Source organism: Schistocerca piceifrons, chromosome 2 (genome assembly GCF_021461385.2).
Source record: "Schistocerca piceifrons isolate TAMUIC-IGC-003096 chromosome 2, iqSchPice1.1, whole genome shotgun sequence".
NCBI classification, from domain to species: Eukaryota; Metazoa; Arthropoda; class Insecta; order Orthoptera; family Acrididae; genus Schistocerca; species Schistocerca piceifrons.
The window spans coordinates 276,404,528-276,426,024 of NC_060139.1; the positions used below are offsets into that span (position 1 = coordinate 276,404,528).

General features: G+C 39.7%; 1 protein-coding gene across 2 annotated transcripts in view; it reads left to right on the forward strand.

Moving 5' to 3' along the window:
* Positions 1 to 6,092: 6,092 nt before the first annotated feature.
* The window catches only part of LOC124776672 (oligoribonuclease, mitochondrial), a 72,928-nt gene continuing 57,523 nt past the window's right edge, over positions 6,093 to 21,497 (forward strand). The window contains exon 1 of one of the 2 annotated variants that reach the window (XM_047251776.1): positions 6,093 to 6,250. Coding sequence is in view for 1 of the 2 variants with exons in the window: in XM_047251775.1 (XP_047107731.1) it covers positions 6,341 to 6,416 (76 nt within the window). In the remaining variant the exon portion in view is untranslated. The other variant, XM_047251775.1, reaches the window with a different exon arrangement.

A 21,497-nucleotide genomic window follows, 5' to 3' on the forward strand; every position in this document is an offset into this window, starting at 1 on the left:
ATCTACCATCAACAAAAGGGGTTTCTGGGGATCGAAAGGCGTAAGGCAAGTATTAGAAAGCAACGCCGATTTCAACTGGCGAAAGGCGCGTTCGCATTCCGTCGTCCAGACGAACGGAACACCTTTACGGCGTAAGCGATGAAGCGGAGCTGAAATGGAAGAGGCAGTGCGCACATATTTATGGTAATAATTAATTTTACCCAACACACTCTGTAGCTGTTTCAGATTTTTAGGGGACGGCAAGTCTTGTATGGCACGGAGGTGCTCTGGACTCGGATGTATGCCTTGGGCATTAATGACATGTCCCAGGTATGGTAAGTCACGAGCAAAAAACACACATTTGTCCTTCCTCAAGCGAAGACCATTTTGCCGCAAGACCTGAAATAATGTTCGTAAATTCGCAAGATGATCTTCTTCTGTCTGTCCGGAGATCACTATATCGTCCAGATAGTTTGCTGCAGTAGGGACCGACGCACAAATAGTTTGTAATTATTGCTGAAACAAGGCAGGGGCGGATGCACACCCGAATGGCAGTCTTTTGAAGCGGTACAATCCAAGATGCGTGTTAACCACCAATACGCGCTGGGATGCGTCGTCCACCGGTATTTGCAAGTACGCATCGGCTAGGTCCAACTTTGAAAAATATTTTCCCGGGCACAGTTTAGCAAAAAGATCTTCCGGGCGGGGCAAAGGAAAAGTAGCAGTCACTAGCTGTGGATTCACTGTGGCCTTGAAGTCCACGCAAAGTCTCAATTTTCCGGAAGGTTTTGGCAAAATTACTAAGGGTGAGGCCCAGAGAGAAGCTTGCACACGTTCAATTACACCCTGTGATTCGAGATCGTGTAACGTTCTTGCGACCTCATCACGCAATGCGTGGGGAACATTGCGCGCCCTGAAAAATTTCGGTTGCGCGTTTACCTTCAGTTCTAAATGTGCTTCATAGTTTTTAGCGCAACCTAAGCCCGGTGCAAAAATGTCTGCAAATTCGTCACACAGCCGGGAAACACTGTCTGTAGGCACAGTCTGATTCACTGATAGGACCTGATTTACAATAGACATGTTAAACAACTGAAACAAGTCTAGCCCAAACAAGTTCACTGCAGAAGAAGAACGAAGAACGTAAAATGACACAAGTTTTGTTTGTCCCTTGTATGTTGCAAGAAGGCTGCACTGTCCTAACACAGGAATTTTCTGTCCGGAATATGTAGTTAGCTTAACATTTGCGGAACGCAACGGAGGTTTGCCCAGTTGTTTGTACGTGTCGTGATTGAGCAATGAAACTGCAGCTCCGGTATCGAGCTGGAATGGTATCACTTTGCCGTCAAAGTCTAAGTCCACAAAAAGTTTATTGTCCTGCTGACGACACGAGCGACTGTTTTGTGCAATTGGAACAGACACTGGTACAGAATCACTTGCTAATTGACGTGATTTCCGGCGACGTCGACGCACAGTTTTTGTGGGACGAACACAGTTACAGTTAGAGAAAGTGTCACTGGACGAAGTGGAATTAACGACATGAATGTCCATAGGCGAAGGTCCACGAGCCTGAGCGTCCTTGGTTCGATTCCGGCGCGAAGCAAAGGGCCTGGAATGATTGTGATTGTCTGATCTGAGCTTTTTCTGGCAAACACTTTGAACATGTCCTTTCTTATTGCAGAAAAAGCAAATAGCTTGGCGTGACGGGCAATGTACACGCGAATGTCTAGTAGCACACCGCGGGCATGATTTCACTACATGTGTGTGCTGGCGCGGCACACCTGGCTTAGCGCGCGGCGTCAGCTGTGCGGACGGCCGCGAGGGCAGTTGACCGGGCCGCGTTGCGCGAGCGCGCCCGGCGGGCCGGTTAATGTTACACACAGCTGGCGAAGTTTCAAAAGATTCCTGAGCACAGTCAAGTGTGTCCTGTCTATCCAATATGTCTATCACTTGTTGAAGGGAGGGATTAACCAGTTTCAAAATTTGCTCCCGTATACGAACATCAGAAACGTTCTGTGCAATTGCATCACGCACCATTGTATCTGAATAAGAAAGACCACAGTCACATTCAAAGGCACAGTCCCTAGTAAGTCCTTGCAATGTTGCTACCCACTCCCTATTAGTTTGACCGGCCGTACGTTTTGTACGAAAAAACGTATACCGTTTTGCAACCACATTAACTGTTTCTTTGAAATAGGCATCTAATGCAGACAAAATTTCCTCGTATGACAAAGTTGCTACGTCGCGGCGGGGAAACAATTTCACTATCACACGGTATGTGGACACACCGACACAAGAAAGCAAAAACGGCTGCCGCTCATTACCTTGAATTCTGTAGGCAGCAAGGTGGAAGGCGAACTGACGAGACCACTCTTGCCAGGTCTCGTGGTTCGGGTCGTAGTGCCTAAAAGGCGGTGCAACGGCAGGTTGTGGCTGCGGTAGCGGTGAAGCGGCTGCGGCCGCATCGGTTTGAATGGTACGTTGACCCTGGACGAGCTGTCCAAGGGCATCCAGTAACGCCTGCGTCTGCTGATTCTGCAAGCGATAAAATTCGGACAGTACATCTGGAGAATGTGGCGAAGCCATGACACAATTAAATGTAAGCAATCAGAAATAAATGTAAGCAATCAGAAAAAGGTCCTTTTCCCTCGTCGCCATAATTGTAGTGTCGGTAGCTGGACCGACACCGTGGAGTTGATTGCTGAAAAAGAAAGCTAGACTAACGCTGTGGCCGATAGTGCACGCACGGCATAAAGCAGACGGGCGTGAAGTCTGGAACATGAGAACTTATAAATGAATAAGAAGAAAAGTATGTAGATGCTTTTTACTCAACTTTTATTGATTCCTTGGAATACATCTCTCTTGAATACTCGAAGCTATAGGCACTGATACAAATGGCTCCTTGCTAGTTCGTAGCCATTAACTTAGCTGATGGCTATTCTGTCTCTCGGCTAATGAGAGAGAAAGGCTTCGTACAACTGGGCGATAGCTAGGTTCGCGTACAACTGGGCGATAGCTTGGTTCTCGTACAACTGGGCGGTAGCTAGGTTCTCGTACAACTGGGGTCGAGTCCACTCTCGTATCACGAGACCTGCCTAGGTGGTGGCGCTAGGTCTGCGATCACAGTGGCGACACGCGGGTCCGACATGTACTACATGGACCGCGGCCGATTTAAGCTACCACCTAGCAAGTGTGGTGTCTGGCGGTGACACCACAGTAAGTTACTCGGAAAGTCATTTACAAATAATATAAATAGTAGAGGGCCAAGCACTGAGCCCTGAGGAATATCTCGTTTTATACTTAGAGTCTGTGACTTTTGGCCATTATGCTGTACAATTTGTTTTCTATTGCTGAGGTATGATTCAATTAATGAGAGTTCCAAGTGTTTGATTCCATAGCAACACAGTTGATCTAGTAATAATTTGTGGTTAACTGAGTCAAAAGCCTTACTCAATTCAATTAAAATGGCTTCAGCAGATAATTCTGGCTCGAATGAGCTTAGTACAAAAGAGATAAGGTTTTCAACTGCTTTGACTGTTGATAAGTTTAACCTAAATCCATACTGAGAACCATTTAATATATTATTGTCTGATAGGTGTATGCATATTTGCTGCAGTATGCAATATTCTATTACTTTTGAGAGAATAGGCACAAGTGATATTGGTCTATAATTATTGATACAAGACTTGTCACCCTTTTTGTAAAATGGTATGACAACTGTATTTTTGAGACATTCTGGAAAGTGTCCACTATAGAGCATCCAGTTTATCAGTATGCAAAGAGGATATGATATGAGATCTACAATTTTTTAATTACAATGTTTGACAGGCCATAAACATCTTCATATCTGGAGTATCCTGATTTAGAGGTTGCTTTAATTATATCAATTACCTGCACTTCTCTCCATTTACAAGCTGACACTATGTTTGTAATGTTTTGTTGAAAATTTCTGCCAAATGTGGGGTGAGAAACAGATATGTGGGTAGAATTGGAATTATATTTGCCCTGAGTTGAGTGGCTAAGTTTGGCAGGGTTGACAAAAAAGTGATTGAAATCATCAGCAGTGATATTAGCAGCATTTGTGTTGTCTTTATAGTTTATATTCATACCTAGCTCTGCTTTTATTACTTTCCATGCAGCCTTACATTTATTGTGTGATTTTTTAATGAAATCAGCATTTGCCTTACACTTGGCTATTTTAATTTCAGATTTGTATTTTCTCTTCAGGTTTTTGTAAGTTTCTTTATCCACTGCTCCCTTTTTGATCTTATCATGACAAGTAATTACCAATAGTCTCAGTTTTTGTAACTGAGGTGAAAACCAGTTCTGTGAAGTTGAGTAACTAGGTTTCCGGACCTTTTTTTTTTTTTTTTTTTTTTTTTTAACCAGTGGACAGCATCTATGGAAGATTGCAGAAATGATTTTGAGGGATGTGCTGAAGGCTATATCCACATTTCTGGAGAAATGTATAACAGTATTCCAATCTATAGACTTAAGTTCTTCTCTATACTTGCTAATATTTCTATCTGTAAATAGTCTCACACACTGAGCTTGTTCCTGGTCTTCTTTTGGTTTTTCGGGAATTAGTTTCACCCATATACCTCATGGTCTGACAGGTAATCGGCAATAAATAAGCCTAGCTCAAAATCACATTTGTATAGATTTGTTATTAGATTGTCAAGACAGGAGAAATGCCTTGTAGGAGTTTCATTAACACAAAAGAAATTATAGGATCTTAAAATGTTTACTAAATTAACATTTCTGGCTGTCATTTTCCTAATGTCTATGTTTAGATCCCCAAAAATTAATATTTTGTATTTAGTATACTTTTGTATACTGATCTCAAGTTTTTCTAAACATTCTATAAATTGTTCCACATTACTTTCAGGAGTGTGATATATAAAAAAAAAGTTATGAGCTGTATACCAGGTATAATTAAAGCAGCTGCTTCAAAACACCTTTAATGCATAAGTCACTAACTTCAAGTACAGAAAACTTTAAGTCTAGATCATTTGCTGACATATGTGGATGAACCCTCATAAGATTCACTGGGTCTGCCGTAGTATGTAGCTAATTTGAAACCTGATGGTACATTACAATTTTATATCTTCTTCCTTTAACCAATGTTCGTTTATACATAAAATCGTTCTTTTGTTACTTTTTAATAGTATGCCAACCTCATCAGCTTTATTTTTCAGAGACCTGATATTTAAGTGCAGAAATAAGATAGAGTTTCTGTCACAGTATTATGGGGCAATGGAGAACAGTTAACTGTTTTTCCAGCCCCGGAATCTATGTTGGAACCTACAGATCCAAGCAATTTCGCTCAAGTCCCCAATTCCAATTTCTGCACAAATCTCATATCTACGCAGATATCCCGTTCACACGCAATGATCTGTCTGCGCAGATGTGATGTGCGTAGACATTTTCGCATACAGATCGTGCGTGTGGACAGGCCTTAAGATAAAAATGCAGAAATATACAACAGCTTCCTGTGTGCCGCTCCTGGACGAACGGCAAAGACAAAATTATGCTTATTACATAGTGCTGTCAAAACGAAATTTCGTATGACGAAACGCAGAACTGCAGTAGAACAGAAAAAAGAAGAAATATAAATCAGCATCTACAAAATTAGCCTCTGAAGATACCTTTCAAATAATGAAGGCAGAACGCGGATGGGAAGAAAAAATTTTTCATTTATGATTAGATATTTCTGAAGTAAAAATTACCAACATGAAAGTAATCAGTAAATTCATTTCGCAGTTGTTTGGCTGCTGTGATCATTGATAAATGTTTAGGGGTCCCAATGCTATATTTGATTCGGCCCATCTGTCTTTGCGTCATTCTCCCTTTCGACACTGGCAATTAGCACGAGTATTGAACACACAAAACTTCTGCCAGTTTGATAAAAACTTCTTGTAACTGGCAATTACTTGAGCAAGATACAAGAAACTGTGTCCACTACAACTTGCAGAAGCTACCTGTGGGGTCTAAGTTCTGCAAGTTGACGAAACTTGAGGAATTCAACTAGCCAGGGGACTGGGGGTGTTTTTACGTGAAAGGCGCTTGCAGATGTTTATTTGCTAGTGGACACACACTGTACAGAAAAAGCCACATATTTCTGAGTACACGAAGGATTACGCTCTTATCAACCGAGGTGTTAGCTGACATGCACTTGCTTTTGGGTTCATAGTTCGCGCGAATTACAAAGATTTTGCGAGCCCGTAAATGTTGATCAAAATAATGATGGGCTTTTGATGGCAGAGGGTGTATAGTAAGTGTGTTTTGGTTATAATGTTGGAGAAGCGCACTAGTTTAGCAGGAAGATTCATATATCGGACGTTTTCAGTAAGAATTGCGTTAGATGCATTGCAGACGTCTGTATAACGCCGCATTTCAACCAGTTCTTCAGTACTTTGGCCGCTCCAGAATAAAACCAAGTAAGAAACCTGAATGTTCTATACGACTTCTGAACTGGCAGAATGTGTTAAAACAGTCTCCTCCAATTACCTCCCTCTTTAACGCGCATTTGATAACTAATTACAGTAATTACTGAATAACAACTTTTTCCACTCACTAGCTGATTTTTATAAGCATCAGTAATCAAACAAATACTAAAAGAAAAAAAGAGAACGTTGAATTATATAGTTTAAAGCAAATTCGGTTAAAAGTTGTATTCATGGTGTGTGAAACAAATATTGATCTAATCTGATCAGGCCATTTTTGAAACTGTCGAGAAGGTGTTACACTCTAACCTTCGTTTTAAAAAAAAATTGAGTGTCATGTAATATTTTGTCTAATGTAATATCTTGTACAGACACCTTTTATTAAACTGACACGTTCCACATCATTACGAAGTGTCATATTCATGATATATGGAACAAGTACTAATCTAATCTGTTTTGAAAACAACAGACACATATCCGATGAACGTATTGAGAGTAATATATACATATTGAAACACCGCTTACGTTGTAGGTGTCTGGCTTTACCTTAAGACTACAAATTGTAACATTCTGTACTTCCTCTGAGTTTGTAAGTAACCCGTTTCGTTTCTTGAGCGGCAGCAGCCGCCAGCCAGTTTATTTATTTTGATCCAGCTTTGATCATTTTTATGCAATGGATGTCGTCGTAGGAAAATTACATATATTTTACAAATATGTTTTGTTGACATTGTTACAGTATACATACTGACAATAATATAAGGCACATAAAATATGTATAATTTTACAGTACATAGAAAATAATATACAGAAGTATCAAATGAATTATTGACATACTAAGGCAAATACAACATAGTTTACAGTTAGAAATAATTAACTATCTCAGGTCATCTTTAGAACAGTTTTGAAATTCTAAAATATTGTAGAAAGCCTTTTCTTTCACTCATTTTTCATTTTTTGTTTGAAAGTCATTCAATGAGACATGATACACCTGTAGAGGTAAAGTATTAAATTATTTTATGCCCAGGTATTCATAACTAGAATGTGTTTTCTTTACTCTAGCTGTGGGCATATCTGTCTGTTTCATTTGCTTAGTTTTATGTTGGTGTACAACTTCCCTTGAGATGTAGGCTTAGCTGTTTTAAGTTTCCTTTAATATTGAGTAGACAGCTGAATTTTTATTGTTCCTTAAACCAGACATCTTTCACCTGATTACAGTGAGCATTTTCTTCTGGTGTACATTTGTGACCATTTGCTGTTGTGCAAGCACTTCATGAACCACACAGTAACTTTCCAATCAGTCATAATTTTACAGTTCACTGCACATAACCTTGCAGTGCATTGCACTTGACATTATACAATAATTGTATTCTTTTAGTTTACTTGATGAAGAAGACTGTAGTTTAGTAATTTCGATATTGCATTTATTACTACATTTTATCAAAGGCAAATTCATTCAAGAAAACTATAGAATTATTAGACCGATTTGCAGGCTAGTAGACCTACTTACCTTCAGGAAACAAAATGTTTGGTGCTGTCAATACACACGTATCAAAGAGTGTGTAAGTGGTGACACCATCCGCCAACTTTGGAACTGTTGGTTCCTGCTCAGGTTGGGGAGAAAGGATAGGTTGGGGAGATTAAAAAGGAAAGGAAGGTCACCAAGACCCCAGCTACTCTGTGAGGTAGAACATGTCATTTGTAAACTAACTGATCATCCATACAATCTGCCGTATGAATCTCATACTATTGTACTCTCCCATATTACCTATCACTAACCATTTTGACAGTATTCTTATTTTATTATTCAAATCCAGCTGATAAGCAGATGTTACTGTTAATATTTGACTGTTTAGATTTACCTTATGTTATCCTTTTAAGATATAAATCACTAAAGGTAGGTAGATTGAAAAACAAGTTATCAGTGAGGCTTGCACTGTGCCTTAAACAGTCAGAGGACAAATAAATAAACATTATTTAGACATAGTAGAATCCATAACTTGGCAAAAACTTTATTTCCCTACCTTTAAAAACTTGGGAGAATCTGTGATAATACTTGAAGGTGTAACATTAATACGGCACTGGAAAGTCATGGATGGAATACAAATGCTGGAGAGTGTCAAGATAATGCTCACTACATGGTGGAGGCATTGAGTGGTAGACTAGCACATAAGAAACATTGAAACTACTGCTTAAGTTTTTGGACAATGTTCTTCCGGTTGGTCATCAAGCAGATGTAAAAGGCTGTTCAGAAATTGAAGCAAAGTTTTGTGTATGTCAAGGCTGTTTTCACAGGTGGCTCTACCTTGGTGCTGTGCACTACCCCTGAGGAGACTGCAATAGGATGGGCTGGTTGGGTGCGTGTGAGACAGGTCTTTCACCTGAGTCTTTCATACAGATATGCCATGTATAGTAAGGTGTAGGGAATAGATGTGGCATAAAGAGATACCAGGATGTTTTGTAGGTTGGGTGGGCAACGGAAAACCACTTTGAGTGAGGAAGGAAGGATATCGCCCATTTCAGGGCACATTGAACGGCAGTTGAATGCCTGATGGAGGATATGGTTAAGTTGTTCCATTCCAGGAATGGGGTGGTACTTCCTAAGCAGATGGGTAGTTGAGGGATCTCTCATATTAGGAGGATTTGCAGATATGGTGCAGGAGCTCTGTGAACTAGATTTGCACAGTAGTACTTGTTCTGTACAGCTTTCACAAGACTTTCAGCATAGTGGACAATGGCATCTCAGCTGGGCTCCACAGTATTAATGTCTAGAGTCATGGGGGTCATACACCACTGTCATGAGTGTGGACAGTTCTCAAGAATAGTGCATTGTCTTGCTGAAAGTACAAATCACCTGCAGCGTACTGTAGGTGAACAAGTGGATGCATGTGATAGAAAAGAAGTTCATGTATCGTTTGCCAGTGAGAGATGATGTAGATATATCTTGGAATCAACTTCATATGTTGTAAACATACCACCATGCAATAATACCTCAACTACCTTCCTGAAAAGGTCTTCATTGGCAAGTGAGGTGCATTGCCTTGTGTGGTACCTTTGGCACATATCAGTGAGTGTCACACTAGTCATTCCAGGTAACATTTTTCCCTTTTTTGCATTCAGAATCTATAACAAGCTCACTAGATATTACTGTATTTTTTTGTGGCTATAAACATGCTTCCACCACCAGTGTTCGATCTATCTTTGTGATATACATTCCAGTTGGTTTTTAGAATTTCATTGCTATTAACATCTGGTTCAGACAGCTTTATGTTCCTAGTACTGTTTGGGAATTGTTACCATTTATAAGTAGACTAGTTCTGGGGCCATTCCACTGACACTCCGCTACCCTAGTAGCCACTTCATTGGTGTGGGACATGCCTGACTTACATGGGGGATCCAACAATTTTCCGCCCAATAGCTGAGGTCAGGAAATCCACGTAAAAGATCACCACAGAATTGCTGAGCCTCTAGCTTAAGCGTTCCACTCAGCTCCAACCGAGATTGATTGTGAGAATGATGCTGCTAAACGATAGCTCTGTTCCCACCCTGCAGGCAAGGCTAACGGTCTTTACCAAAGCAGCCAGTCACTTGCAGGAAATGAGGATGGCCTCTGAACCCATGCGCAAGCATCGTTCGTGCCTACATCAGCCTCAATTTGCAGGTGGGTGCAGACCCTCCTCCAGACCTTGGACAAGGTCCCTGGAAAGCAAACAAAGTGGACACTGATCTTCTTTCTCACCCTGCCCGCTGTTTCCTGATGCTTAATGGCTCAGCATTCACTAGCTGGGTACGGGCTACCCTGGGGTACCTGAGCTGGGGACTAGGGATGGCAGTTGAAATAACCATTTTCCAGATGCATCAGTTTATTTCATGTCCAGTTTAACCTGACCGTTAAAACTGCTGAAAATAACTGGTTCCTGAAATAAGTGATGTTCTGTTTCTTATTGCTGTTATTTCCAGTAACAAGTGTAGACATCGAACAAAGAGTTAGAAATTCTAATATTCCCCCATACTTTTGCATTATATGTTTAAAGACAAACAGAGTCAAAATATAAAATAAAATGGATTAATGAAAGAAAACTTAGTCTGTTTTGCTGCAAAAGTAATGTGGGGTTGAATACTACAAAAAATTTTCCTACTGATTCTAATTTTTTGAAACTCTGCTCAAAAATGGTGTTGTGATTGAGGATTGTACCTAGTTTGAGCGTTATGAATAGCCAGTGCTAAAAGATGAAAGCTGAGATTGGAGAGCTCTTATTTTTCGTGTTGAGTTGTCTGTTTACAGGGTCTACATGCAGAAAAAAGCACATTATGTAGACACAGGCAGCGAATCAGCTACTTTTTATTTTTGTTAGAAACTATAAATGAATTGTTAAGTTTTTAGTTTATACTGTTGCCATAATTTCCTTTCTGTTTTAGGATTTCATGTAAATGGTTGACAAGGAATAAGTTTTTGTGTAAACTTTGTAGTATTCTTTTACTTTAGTTATTTTGAATTACAAACCTGTTTTGTAGTCGGATATATTAATCTAATTTTTAACAGGGATTTGTATATATTTGATTTTTTCATGATAAAGGTGAAAATGCTTTTCCAAAAAATTCAAATACCTGCACGCATACATACATACATACATTAATCCTTGTTCCATAGATCATGAACACATTATTTCGTAATGATGTGGAACATGACACTTTAACATAAGTTTTCTTTACACAAAATAATTAATCAGTTTTCTATTTATTTTCTTTTTTACTTTTTTACAGTTACTACTTCGTATCTAAGAATTCATCTATTGAGTAGAGGGAGTTGTCATTCAGAAATTCTTTTAATTTACTTTTAAATGTTGGTTGGATATCTGTCAGATTTTTAATACTATTTTGCAAATGACCAAAGATTTTTGTGGCAGCGTAGTTTACCCCTTTCCGTGCCAAAGTGTGATTTAATCCGGAATAGTGAAAAATCATTCTTTCTTCTAGCATTGTAGCTATGTACTTCACTGTTATTTTTGAATTAGGATGGGTCATTAATGAAAAATTTCCATAAGTGAATATATGTATTGCGAAGGTACAGTGAATATTCCATCTTCCTTAAATAAATGTCTGGAAGGTGATTTTGTGTGGGCTCCAGCTATTATTCTGACCACACACTTTTGTGCAATGAATATTTTCTCTGTTAATGACGAATTACCCCAAAATATGGTGCCATATGAAAGCAGTGAATGAAAATAGGTATAGTAGGCCAATTTACTGATATGTTTATCACCAAAAATTGCAATAATCCATATAGCATAAGTAGCTGAACCTAACCGTTTCAACAGATCATCATTGTGTTTCTTCCAATCCAATTTCTCATCAGTGCACACACCCATAAATTTTGAGTATTCTGCTTTAGCAACAAACTTCTGTTCATGGACTAGCCTATATGTATCAATGGTGTTATGCCATATACTGTACAGAATTGTGTAAACTGTTTTTTCTCAAAATTTAGTGAGAGTCCATTTGCAGAGAACCACTTAATAATTTTCTTAAAGACATTATTTGCAATTTCCTCAGCTGATTCTTGCTTGTTGCGTTTTATTACTATACCTGTATCATCAGCAAAAAGAACTAGCTTTGCATCTTCATGAATGAGAGTGGCTAGTCGTTAATATATATTAAGAACAATAAGGAACCCAAGACTGAACCCTGTGGGCCACCATTCTTGATACCTCCCCAGTTAGAGGACTCTGCTGTTTTTTGCAGACCATCTGTACTGTTAATTTCAACCTTCTGCATTCTTCCAGTTAAGTATGAATTAAATCATTTATGCAATGTCCCACTCATACCACTGTACTGAAGCTTATCTAGAAGAAATTCATGATTCACACAATCAAAAGCCTTTGGGAGATAACAAAATATCCCAATGGGTGATGTTCAGTTATTCAATGCATCTAATATTTGATCAGTGAAAGCATATATAGCATTTTCTTTTGAAAAGCCTTTCTGAAAATGAAATTGACATTTTGTTAGTACTTCATTTTTACAAACATGTGATGCTACTCTTGAATACATTACTTTTTCAAGAACGTTGGATAAAGCTGTCAGAAGTGAGATTGGGTGGTAGTTGTTAGCATCAGATCTATCACCTTTTTTTATGCAATGGTTTAATAATAGCGTATTTCAGTCTTTATCTGGAAAAATGCCCTGTTTCAGTGAGCTACTACATATGTGGCTGAGAATCCTACTTATTTGTTGGGAACAAGCTTTTAGTACTCCGTTTGAAATTCCATCAATTCCATGCGAGCTTTTACTTTTGAGTGAATTTATTATTTTCCTAATTTCAAAAGAAGAGGTGGTTTGAATTTCAATTTTATCAAATTGCATAGGTGCTGCCTCTTCCATATACTGCCTTGCATTTTGTAATGAACAGCTGGAGCCTATTTTCTCTACAACACTTAAAAAATGGTTATTAAAATGTTTTCTACTTCTGACTTCTTGTTAACAAACTTTTCATTGTGTTTGATAGAAATACAATCTTCCTGTGCTCTCTGTTGCCCTGTTTCCCTTTTAACAGTATTTCAAATTGTTTTAATCTTATCAGATGTGCTAATGTCAGACATAATGCACATATTTTTGGACTTTTCTAATAACTTTTCTTAATACAGTGCAGTAGTTCTTATAGTGTTTCACTGTTTGAGGATCATTAATCCTCCTAGCTAAAAGATACAGTTCCCTTCTCCATTTACAAGATATTTTCATCCATTTAGTAAGCCATGGCTTTTTACATGGTTTCTTACAATTATGTTTCACTGTTTTCTTAGGGAAACTGTTTTCAAATATACTCACAAAGGTATCATAAAATAGATTAAATTTTAAATTAGCATTGTGTTCCCTGTACACCTCATCCAGTCTAACTGTTGCAAGCTTTCCCTAACATTTTGAATTGTTAAATCATTAATTGTACGCACTATTTTGGAGGACTGTTTTGCATTACTGTATGGAGGTTTATCATATACTGTTACTAACTGTGCATCATGATCAGACAAGACCATTCTTAACAGGAAAAGTTTTTATTTGATTAAATTTATCTTGGTCTATGGAAACATTATCTATCAGTGTGCTGCTTTCCTGTACCACCTGAGTATGAAAATCAATAAATAATGTCAGATTGAAAGAATAAAGTAATACTTCCAAGTTCAAGCTTTCTGTTGGACTCTTTCAGAAAATCTTCATTGAAATCCCCACAAATAATAATTTGCTTTCCTCTGTCTGACAGATAGCACAACAAAGAATCCAAGTTTTTCAAAAATAGTTGAAATTTCCAGATGGGGACCTATACATGGCTACAATTATAAAAGTGCCATTATTTAGTTTAAGCTCACATTCACATTATTCTATATATTGCCATATGCAAAATTTTTGAGTTTCCAAATTTTTCACACTATGACAGACTTTAACATGTATGGGACCTACTCTTTTCTCCTTGATGTCTCTACTTACATATGCTGAAAGCTTATATCCACCTATATTTGTCATTTCCATACCTGTGACTATATGGTGTTTAGACAGGCATAGCACATCTCTTCCACCCTCAGTTTCTAAATCTTCTAAACAGACAAGAAGCTCATCTACTTTTTTTTTTTTTAAATCCCCTGATATTCTGATGCAATATATTAACATTATGTTTCACTGTACCTTTATGTGAACCTTCTGAGAGCTTCTTGCGTGAAGGTAAATGGTGCATTACACCATGAAGGGATCAGGCTGGCCAAAAGCACTTAAGGACCAGCCCCCTTGCCCAGCCTCTGTGCTGAAGCTGGTTAACCATCACTTAATATCTGACGGCAACTCCTCATGATGTGTCAGGCATATACGTCCCCAGTTCTCCACCATACCATACTGTTGCTAGTCCATTTATGGAAAGCCTCTTTACCAATTGTCCATGGCAAGGAGGCCATTTGGGATCTGCACGAAGTGTCTTTTGGAGCCCCTTGGCGTAGGGCACATACAAGCTCAAATCCGTGATTTTAACTGACTGCCACCCTGGTTACTGCAGAGGCACCAAGTAATATTAGGTTTAGTGGAGTACAGGATAGATTGCACTCCTGCTTCTGTTTTTAATATTATATTTTATGGCATTTTAAATGAGCACAACAACTATGTAGTTGTATTTACAGATAAGTCTAAACAGGGGGAATCCGTTGGTTATCCCCCTGTGGGTCCGGGGGCTAGAATAGGCCCGAGGTATTCCTGCCTGTCATACGAGGCGACTAAAAGGAGTTTCACACGTTTCGGCCTTTATTGTCGACGATGACCATGGACTTGCACCTGATATCCAGCACAGTAGCCAGTCCGTTGTGGTGGAGCCGCCATGTACCCTGTTGGTTGTAGCCCCTAGACCACACAGGGATTGCTCTGCTGATGCCTGTGCCGTTAACTCCCCATGTATGCCAAGGGGTAGATGCCCATCCCCCTGGGGCATCAGGACTCCCGGCAATGGCCCTCCTGCCAGGTGGCCTTTGCTGCGGCTGGGTGGTGCCTGTGGGGAGGGTCCCTGGTAACGGAGTGGGTGGCATCAGGGCAGATGACACGCAATGAAGCGTAGTCCATCATCTCTTGCTGGTGGTGAAACACCAGCAGTCTCTAAGTGATCACGAGCTCAATTCAACGCACAGAAGTACGACCCCAAATCGTTCCCCTCACTGGCCACGCCATGGGAGGAACATCACACTAAGGACGGCATCGGATCTTATTCACCCTGGTACCTTGTATGTTAGAAAGCTAATGGGGAATCTTTAATGAAGATGAAGCCTCAGTTTTTTGTTGAGCATTTAAAGGACAAGTTCGGGGAGGCGGAGGGCTAGTCCAAAATGAGACCTGGGTCTTGATCAAAACAGCATCCTCTGCCCAGTCATGGAAGTTACTCATTTGTGACAAGCTGGGGGATGTTTCTGTAACCATCACGCCCCATAACAGCTTAAATATGGTGCAGGTTATCATATTTCACAGAGACCTTCTTTTGCAGTCTGGCGATGAGCTGCATGCCAATTTAGAGCGGAGAGGTGTACATTTTGTTCGACGTATCCACCGGGGTCCAAAGGATAATCAGGTTGCCACCAGTGCCTTCGTCTTGGCCTTCAAGGGTGATACATTGCCCAAGGAGGTCAAGGTGATGGTCTACCGGTGTGATTTAAAGCCCTATATCCCTCCCCTGATGCGGTGCTTTAAGTGCTGGAAGTTTGGCCATATGGCTTCCTGCTGTCCTTTCAGCGTCACATGCCAAGATTGCGGACGCCCATCATATCCCAATACTCCATGTGCCCCGCCTCCCATCTGTGTCAACAGCGGAGAGCACCACTCGCCTCGCTTGCCTGACTGCAGGATTCTCCAGAAAGAAAGGAAAATCATGGAGTACAGGACCCTGGACAGACTGATCTACACCAAGGCTAAGAGAAAATTTGAACTGCCCTTCTTCACAAAGGCTGGGAAAGGTGTCCTTCTGCTGGGCACCAGGGCACATGAATATTGCAGGGAATAAAACGACAGATGTAGCAGCAAAGGAGGTGTCTCATGATCCTCAGTGTGTTCAGTGTGCCATCCACGTGCATGCTATTGTATCACTGTTGAGGTACAGAGTCATGTGTCAATAGGGAGTGACAGGCAATAAGCTCAGTATAGTAAAGCCCACAACGTGACTGTGGCATATTTCCGTCTGACAAGGCAGACAAAATGAGGTCCTCCTTGTTCGTCTTTCCATAGATCACAGCCCTACGTTGCATGGCTTCTTACCCCAGGGAGAGCACCCTCCAAAGTTTGGTGCTTGTGGTGAACAGATCACTGTGCACCGCATTTTATTAGACTGTGTTTTGTTTTCAGACCAGAGGGCAGCAGCAGATTTGGCAACACATCTGCCCTCTATTTTAAGTGACTATTAAATGAATGTGGTTTGAGTTATGAAGTTTAATGATTTGTCCAACATGTTTCTTAAGGCTTTAGGGTGATGCTCTTAATGTGTTAATAGGGTGACTGGCTCACCAATGTTTTTCATAAGTGATCAACTTTCCCTGTGCCTATCTTTCATATTCTCTGTCGTTTTACTTATATTTTAATCCCAGGTACAGGACCATTCAGCCTTTCTCCATTGTCTTAAGGCATGTAAAATAGTGATTGTTTCGATCAACGCGGGTGAAGTTGGAGTGGGTGAATGAGTGTCATTTTACAGGTCCCCCCCCACCCCCCTCACTGTATGACAGCAAGTTTAGGCATTTCATCCTCATTCTTTTAAAATAAGTGCATGGGTGCCTAATAATCTCACTGTTGAGTACTCGTAAACTCCAGCTCCCCCTCCACACACACACACACACACACACACACACACACACACACAATTTCCCTTAGGGGCTCCATTACTTGCCTAAAATTGGAGCTCAGAATGAATAAGCAATCCCACCCTCTGCACTTGTTCATACTTCTTAGGAAGGCTGACTACAGTCCCAATAAGTGAGCTATCCTGTGCTGGCTCAGTGTATTTTCAGCAGTGGGCAATTCCTCAAAACTGTTTTTGAGGTGTAAAGGGGCAGCCTTGTGGCCTGTACCCGCTGTCACATTCGATTCAGAGATCCACGATCCCGCCACTGTTCGTCAGTGACAATCAACTGTCTGCGACATGCGAATTGGAAGGTGCATCAGCATCAGGTGTCCAAGATGACACTATAGGCTCCAAAGGTGCCAAAGCATTCATCTCAGGTGCCCCAACACCGTGGCAGTAACCTGAGTCCTGTGGACTGCGGCCAAAACAGCTTACAGATGTTTACGGACAGTGGCCAGTTCTCCCTGCATCCATACACGACAGACACAGTCCCTACCCGTCTTCAATCAGTTCTTGTCTGTACCACAAGTAATGTAACACCAACCAAAGAAGTCACTAAGCTCTGCAGCTACTCTTCAGCAACTGATACATGACAAGAAGAGAACAGAAGCTCCTGAAATGTGGTGCTATAGAAGAATGCTGAAAATTAGAATGAATAACTAACTAATGATGTACTGAGTCAAATTGGACGTAAATGGAATCTATTACACAACTCATAAAAAAACTGATCGGTTGACAAGAAAAGTCCTGAGGCATCAAGCAGCTTGCTAATGGGAAAGGGAGGGGGGGTGAATATAGTAGAGCAAGACCCATGCTTGACTGCAGTAAACAGGTTCAAATAGATATGCAGTGAATAGACAAAATTATGGAAGCACTGCAAGAAATACATGCTTGAACATGAATGCAGATGCTAACCCAGCCTGTAGGTTGCCCTGTTGTATTTTACCACAAATTGCGCCTGTGCAATGCCCTCAATGTGTTCAAGTGTCAGTCATGGTGAGAACAGTGTTGTTTGTAGCTGTGAGTGCATTATGTCTGAGCTCATTGACTTCGAATGTGGGCAAATTATTGGTGCTCATATAATGGGTGCTTCAGTAACAAGTATTTGATGTGTCAAGAGAGACTGTGTAGAAGATTCATCTCACATACAGAGAAAGCAGAAAAACATCAGACAAGTCACACTGTGAATGAAACTGTGTGTTGACTGTCATTGAAGAGGACTGTGATGAAAATTAAGAAGATACCCTCAAAAGTCACTGCAGAACAGCTTGTCACACTCACGGATCCTGTCAGCACCAAAACAACATGAAGGGAGCTCCGAAAGCTGGGAATTGTAGGAGAAGCTGGAATTCCAAAACCACTCATCACTGATGCAAATGCCAGTAACAGGAAAACCTGGTGCCAAAGCCATAAAACCTGAACCATACGGCAATGGAAAGAAGTCATTTGGTCATTGTCTTGTTTCACACTGTTTCCAAATTCTGACAAAATTTACGTCCCAAGAATGGAAGGAGCCGGGGGTTCCATGGACATCTTGGGTACTCTGCATGTCACATTACTGCTATCAAATAAGCATTTTGGCTGATCAAGTCTACCCCATGGTACATTGTTTGTTCCCCAATAGTGATGCTGTGTTCCAAGATGACAGAGCTTCTGGTGACATAGCTTGTATCATCCAGGACTGGTTTTGTGAGCACGAGGATGAGTTGTCACGTCTCCCCTGGCTATCACAGTCACCAGATGCCAATATAATTGAGCTCTTTATTCTACCATGGAGAGAAGGACGTGTGGTAGCCATCCACCTCCATCATCGTTACCTGAACTTGCCACTATTTTGCAGGAAGAAGGGTATAAGATTCCTTTGAAAGCCAAACAGAACCTGTATTTATCCATTCTGAAATGACTGGAAGCTATTTTGAATGCCAACAGTTTTCTTACACTATATTAGATGTGGTAATGTGTTGTTGTTCTTGGTGTTTCTGTATTTTTGTCTAGCCTTTGCGCATCACACTAATTATGCAGAGATGAGGCGACATGCACAGGTAGGATAATGTGATGAGCTACTATAAAGGGTGTACACAACATCATCATCATCTTAACAACATGGAACATAGGTTCACATTAACAAGTTATACTACAGGAATAAAACTAAATATGGAGAAGAGAAACATTAAATATGTGTCCTACAAGGTTTGGTACTTGGTCCACTGCTGTCTTTGACCTAGATAAATGGCTTACCAAAGGCATTGAAGAAAGTGTAGAAACTGATATGAGATGTTGATAAAAGTATAAGATATTCAAATACAGATAAGAGAATGAACAGGCTTAAAGCCGGTTCACAGCAAACAGCTTTGTGCGTTAAGATTTTTAATTGTGTAGTTCCAAACAAACAAGAGTCATGTGTGTTCTTAGGTTTTGTCAGTGAATGTTGTGCTTGAAACCCTCTTGATCAAACCCTTTGACAGAGGATGTTAGCTGGAATAACCATAATGATGATACATTATTCTGTCCAAAATTCATTCTACTATTACCAATCCATGTGGCTGCATGACCGAGAGACTTCGAAGGAAATGAAAATGACTTAAAGGATAAGAAATATGGGCGCACACTGGATGCAGCTCCAAGTATGAAATTCTTAGTCATCCAGATGGATAAATAAAGTTAGGCAGTACTAGTGTGTGGATGTGTTAACTGAACAGCTCAGTTCTGCCTGCTTGACATTTTGAAATCTCTCTCACTTTGTTAATATGCGGATATGTGTGTCACTTCTGTTGGTACTGTCCTGCGGCATAATCTTCTGGGGCAGTGCAGCTAATATCAAAAAAGTATTTATTCTACAGCTGCGTGCAGCAACAATGTTATGACATGTTGATAGCCAGATATCTTGGAGAAGCCTGTTTAGGCACTGTAGCGGTTCACCTACTTTGTTTCTTCATTTGGTGTCCTTGGTGTCGACGTACTGGGTTGCAACGCTGGCTGAAAAATGGGTTGTGGATTCTGACGCTGACTACTGTAAATAATGTAGCCAACAGATGCACAGTTGCGTTTCACTGTCTTTTACTTTCACTTTTCACAACCCCCCAATAATACACAGTTACATATGGCCAGTGCACTATTGTTCTAACTTCCCGTAAACCTCATTAATAGTTTGCAGGCGAACATCCACATACTGCTACAATAGTTTCCTGTTGAACATCTACGAGCAGCAAAAGCTTAACCACAATGTTTACAGTTCCTGAAGAATACAAAGGTATGTGTGGAGCAGACACTGTCAATGTTTTAACACATGTCCTAATTGTGTAACACTTATTACACTGTTAAGTTGATGCATTGTGGTCGTTCTAACCAACACAGTTTCCTCGTCTGAAACTCGGCCATGGACTGACTGTTTTGTGACCAAAAAACCGCCCCTTATATATCCCAACAATAATAGGTACTGCACTTACACATTGTACAAAGTTAAATTTACAGAAATTACAGTTGAAACTTAACTCATTAAATTAACTGCATACAGAAAAATTGCGTTTTTTAACAATTTCTTCTATTACAAGGGTTAAGTTGAATTATTTGTTTAAATGATGAAATTAACATATATAGTTAAGTAAACAATACTTTTGACAAAACAGTTAATTACTTTGGAATTAAGTGCTGGCTTTGCTAACATGTTTTCGAATAGAGCCAAATAAATCCTTTAAGAATACTCTTAGTTGTTCCTCCAAATGTTAATAATTAGCACAGAATTTATATTTGTTTATATGTCAATAACAGAATTTAAGTTATGAAACAATTACTGATGATGTCACCCTATAACAAAAGATACTAACCAGGCATAGTCAAAATAAATTATAAAATCAATTACATACATAAAACTAAGCACAAAATTAGATCTGTTGTTATATTCTTTAAAACTAAGGGCCAATCTTTCATTTTTATGAAAATGCAGATTATACTCACGTATGTTAATGGTAAATTGTAAAAAGTGAAAAAAAAAGAATTTAAGGAGGCAGATGGCAAAACAAGAGGGGAAGTAAAATTATCCCAACTCGCTTAGTCACATCACCCTCTCGTTGGATTGACGAGATAGATACTGCAAATAGCTAAATGGGCAGTTCAGTGATCACAAGTGACACCAGAAATTGGGTTTAACATCTACAGAAAAAGAAATATTACATCTGTGTTTTCAAATTTTAACTTATATGAAGTTACCATATAAAAATCTCCATACAAAATATTGAAGTAGTGTATCATACATTTGTACAAAACATCTACAAGATACACTTTTAATAAAATTTTAGGCATCTTCATCATACGTGATGTCCTTTTTGGGTAAGTGATGATTATATACATATAAGATACATATAATTTGATACAAGTCCTGTCTTGCTTAGCAAAAAAATTAATCCTCATGGGCAGCAAAGAGTTAAATTACACTTCGCATTGCAGTTCATGTGTGGACAAAAAAATTTCACTTGCTCAATGTTTAGTAATTTTCACAAGCACTTCCACTTTTTCAATCGGCTTTAATGCACTTTCTCATGAAGCTCTCCATGCCTTCAACAGGTCCAAGTGGAAGTTAGTTAGGAAATGAACTGCAATTAATTCCCTTGGAGGTGGTTCTCCTCTGCCACAGTACATGAAAAAATTAGACGAAATACCCTATTTTAGTACACTTACTTTTTCTTCTAACTTAGTCTAAGGAAAAATTATATATAAAAACAAAGATGAGGTGA